Source organism: Brassica napus, unplaced genomic scaffold (genome assembly GCF_020379485.1).
Source record: "Brassica napus cultivar Da-Ae unplaced genomic scaffold, Da-Ae ScsIHWf_1737;HRSCAF=2367, whole genome shotgun sequence".
In the NCBI taxonomy this organism is placed as follows: Eukaryota; Viridiplantae; Streptophyta; class Magnoliopsida; order Brassicales; family Brassicaceae; genus Brassica; species Brassica napus.
This window is the reverse complement of record NW_026015155.1, coordinates 4,589-8,804: the sequence shown is the minus strand read 5'-3', so window position 1 is coordinate 8,804 and position 4,216 is coordinate 4,589. Positions and strand designations below refer to the sequence as shown.

Sequence of the window (4,216 nt, the reverse complement as noted above, 5' to 3'; positions counted from 1 at the left end):
TTCCCATCATTTTCATGCATTTTTTCGTAATTTAAAAAAAAATTAATATAGAATTGTACATAAACCAATAAGAAGGAATGGTGGGATAGATGGATGGGGTAGGATTGATAGAGAGTGCCTCATAGAAGCGTAGGATCTGATTTTTTAATCTTTCAATCTCCGTCTTTCCATCGGAGATCTGTTCATTCTCCTTCTGCGATTACTCAAATCTAGGTTTAGTTCCTTTTGCTGACCTCCTCCTTTCGAAAATCGAAGGTTTCAGTCGATTTCCCTCGAAGTTATATTGTTCTGATATGGAAAAAGCATGGGTTTGGCTTCCAAGGTAGTAATCTTTTCGACATTTTAATTCATGACGAATTCTTCTTCTGTTCCAAATTTTTTGTTCTGATTCTGTTCCTTATATATATATATAGGGCTAGCCTCGAATATTTCGAAGGAGCAACAGGCTTTGTTACTGCATCAGCGAGGAGGTTAGGAGATCCGACAGAAATATTATGTCCCTGTACTCACTGCAGAAACCTTTCCCATCAAGTTTTAGACAAAGTAACGGAGCATCTTGTGATTAGGGGTATGGATAAGAAGTATATGAGGAGTTCTTGTTGGAGTCTTCATGGTGAGAGAAGGTCTGATATGAATGATAGTGTCCCTCATCAGAAACAGAGGCTTATGGTTTGCTAAGGACGGCTTATTTTGATAGTGGTGAACCTGATGAACCGCCTTCTGATGACACTGGAGGAGAGCCTGTACATGGTGAAACCTGATGAAGACTCGGAGTTTAGGAAGAAGTTGAGAGATGCTGAAACTCCATTGTACTTGACATGTAGCAAGCACACCAAAGTTTCTGCGATCATGGCCCTTTACCGCATCAAAAAGTAAAGAGTGGAATGTCAGAGGCTTACTTTGATCAGCTACTGTCGGCATTACATGACATGCTACCAGAAGGTAATGTACTACCAAAGTCGACTGATTCGATTAAGAAGTTCTTGAAGATTTTGGGTTTGGCTACGAAATGATTCATGCGTGCAAGAACGATTGTATTCTCTATAGGAAGCAATATGAGGAGTTGGAAACCTGCCCAAGATGTAGTGCTTCTAGATGGGAAATTGATAAGCACAGTAATGAAGAAAAGAAAGGAATTCCTGCAAAGGTCCTACGGTATTTTCCGATCAAAGACAGATTCAAGAGGATGTTTAGATCAGCAAGGATGGCTGAGGATTTGCGATGGCATGCCAACAATGCCACTGAAGATGGTATAATGCGACATCTGTTGACTCGTTATCTTGGGCTCAAGTGAATAATAAGTGGCCAGAGTTTGCTAGTGAAGCAAGAAACTTCGCTCGGCGCCTGTCAACAGATGGTATGAACCCTTTCTCTATCCAGAACACAAAGTATAGTACTTGGCCAGTGTTGTTAGTCAATTACAACTTGCCACCAACTCTGTGTATGAAGGCTGAGAACGTCATGTTGACTATGTTGATCCCTGGACCGACGGCTCCGAGCAACAACATTGATGTTTATCTAGAGCCACTGGTTGAAGACTTACAAGAATTGTGGAGTGAGGGGATTCAGGTATACGACTCATTCCTGAAAGAGAAGTTCACACTAAAAGCTATGTGTTGTGGACTATAAGCGACTACCCGGCTCTAGGTAGTTTGGCAGGTTGTAAAGTTAAAGGGAAACAAGCATGCAATGTTTGTGGAAAGGATACACCAAATAGGTGGCTCAAGTTTAGTCGCAAGTATGTGTATTTGGGGAATAGGAAGCGACTAGAAGCCCTGGACATCACTACAGACGCAGGAAAGGATGGTTTGATAATACAGTGGAGAAGGGACTGCAAACAGGATTCAAACCGGTGCAGAAATATTTGCAACACTAAAGAACTTCAGGAATGACTTTGGAAGATCTTTAGCAAAGAAAAAAAAAAGGAAGAGAAATGTTGTCTCAGAAGATGAGGGGCTGGAGACAAGAAAAGAATGAAAATGAGAAACGAGTGATCAAGGTGGAGGTGGAAGAAACGATCAATATTCTTCGATTTTACCGTACTGGAAGGTATTATAGCTATTGTTAGACTGAGATACGATTGTCACATTTTGTTTATCCATTAACTGATCATTCTGTTTTCAATGTGTTAGGATTTGCCGGTGCGTCACAACATCGACGTCATGCACGTGGAAAAGAACTTGTCTGATGCATTATTATCAACGCTGATGCAGAGTGCTAAGTCAAAAGATGGCCTCAAAGCGAGACAGGACTAGAAGATATTGGAATCCGGAAAAACTTCACTTGCACACAGGTACGGGGAAAGAGATTCTACTTGCCTCCAGCAACTTATTGGCTCAGTAAGGAAGAGAAAAAGATATTTGTCAAAGGTTGTCTGCGTTTAGAGGCCCTGACGGCTACTGCGGTAATATTGCAAATGTTGTTTCAATTAACCCTCCTATGATTGGAAGTCTTAAATCCCATGATCATCATGTACTAATCCAAAATCTGTTACCTGCTGCGTTACGAGGGTTGCTTCCAAGAGGACCAAGAGTGGCAGTAACTCGAGTATGTAACTACTTCAACAGATTGTGTCAGCGTGCTATTGACGCGGAGAAGCTGATAACTTTGGAAAATGAGTTTGTGGAGACAATGTGCCAACTCGAGCGGTTCTTTCCTCCCATCGCTCTTCGATATCATGTTCACCTTCCTTTACACCTAGCAAAGAGAGGCACGTTTGGGAGGTCCTGTGCACTTTCGTTGGATGTATCCGTTTGAGAGGTTTGTTTTCATTTTGTTCGCGTAATGTAAATTGTTTATATCCTGAACTGTTTTTCCGATCAACTGAGGTTTGTAACTATTGCTATATTGTTTGAGCTGTAGATACATGAAAACACTCAAGGCATATGTAAAGAATTTTGCTAGGCCAGAATGTATAGGTTTGAGGGGTACTTAGCTGGAGAATGCATAGCCTTTTGTTTAGAGTTCCTAAAGAATTCTGTACCCGTTGAAGAAGTACTTAACCGTAATGAAGATATTCAGTCTGATGGAATGGTTCTTGAAGGTCGACCACTGCAAAAGGGAACAGAGCTTATTCTTTCAGAGAAAGATAGAGACATAGCACATCGATATGTTTTGATGAATATGGCTATTATGGATCCCTATGTTGAGTAAGTTCTACTGTCCCTCTCAAATTCAGATTTTTTTATCAGTCTGATAACTCTCTACTTTGTTATGAGAACCAGGAAGCACTTACAAGAACTGCAAGATAATGATGTTCGATTAGCAACAAATGAAACTTTGTTATGGAAGCATCACACCCAACAATTTGCTGAATGGGTGAAGAATAAGGTTTGTACAACTTCACTATCTGTTCACTTTTCTATTCACATAGCTCACACAGTTTTACATCCTTGTTAGATACCTTCTAACTCAAAGGAGCATTCTACGAAGCTGAGGTGGTTGGCCTTTGGACCAAGGTTTACTGCTCATACCAATAAAGGTTTTGTCATTAACGGGAACCGATTTCACATACAATCCGTTAAGCGAAAGACTCAGAATAGTGGAGTCACTTACGAAGCTTTCAGCATGTGTAGATCTTCTGCAAGAGATACAAGACATACAGCCGATATGGTCACATATTATGGAGTGATAACAGAGATCATTCTTCTCGATTACCACATGTTCAGCGTTCCTTTATTCAAGTGTGTAATTGGGCGAACAGAGGCTAGGTTAAGGAAGAAGATGGTTTCACCCTTGTCAATCTTCATGTCAACCAAACGCCATATTTACAAGATCCATACATTCTACCATCACAAGCAAAACAGGTATTTTACTCTAGAGAAGATGAAGAATCGCCTTGGTATGTTGTTATGAGAGCACCACCGAGAGGATATCATGAACTCGAGACAGAGGAAGACGTTGTCGGAGCACCATTACTCGCACAGGAATTTGATGATACAGAGCAATTGTCTGATGATGAAAGTTTTGTGTAGAGATGATTGTGATGGAATTATAGTTGCTGATTGATTTTTTTTGCATGGAAAATTTGTGAGAATTGAATATATTTTATTTTCGAATATTTTAATTTTCTTCGAATTTTAATTAGAATTAATTTTTATTTTACATTTTTTGATTCTCTATTATTTTAAAAATCAAAATATTAAATAAAATTTGTTATAAACAAAATGAAACAATTGCATATAAAAAAATGCAATGAAATGTTCAAATATTGCTA

The 4,216-nt window shown here is 39.4% G+C and overlaps 1 protein-coding gene and 1 long non-coding RNA gene across 2 annotated transcripts; both read left to right on the top strand.

The window, feature by feature from the left end:
- The first annotated feature begins 241 nt into the window (after positions 1-241).
- LOC125598555 lies at positions 242-650 on the top strand. Its single transcript, XR_007332486.1, has 2 exons — positions 242-322; positions 414-650. It is a non-coding gene; the product is annotated as an uncharacterized LOC125598555 (long non-coding RNA).
- A 2,260-nt stretch (positions 651-2,910) lies between these two features.
- LOC125598556 lies at positions 2,911-3,974 on the top strand. Its single transcript, XM_048772575.1, has 4 exons — positions 2,911-3,149; positions 3,225-3,330; positions 3,400-3,726; positions 3,807-3,974. The coding sequence occupies exons 1-4, from the start codon at positions 2,911-2,913 to the stop codon at positions 3,972-3,974; spliced, it is 840 nt and encodes a 279-aa protein (XP_048628532.1).
- Positions 3,975-4,216: the final 242 nt, after the last annotated feature.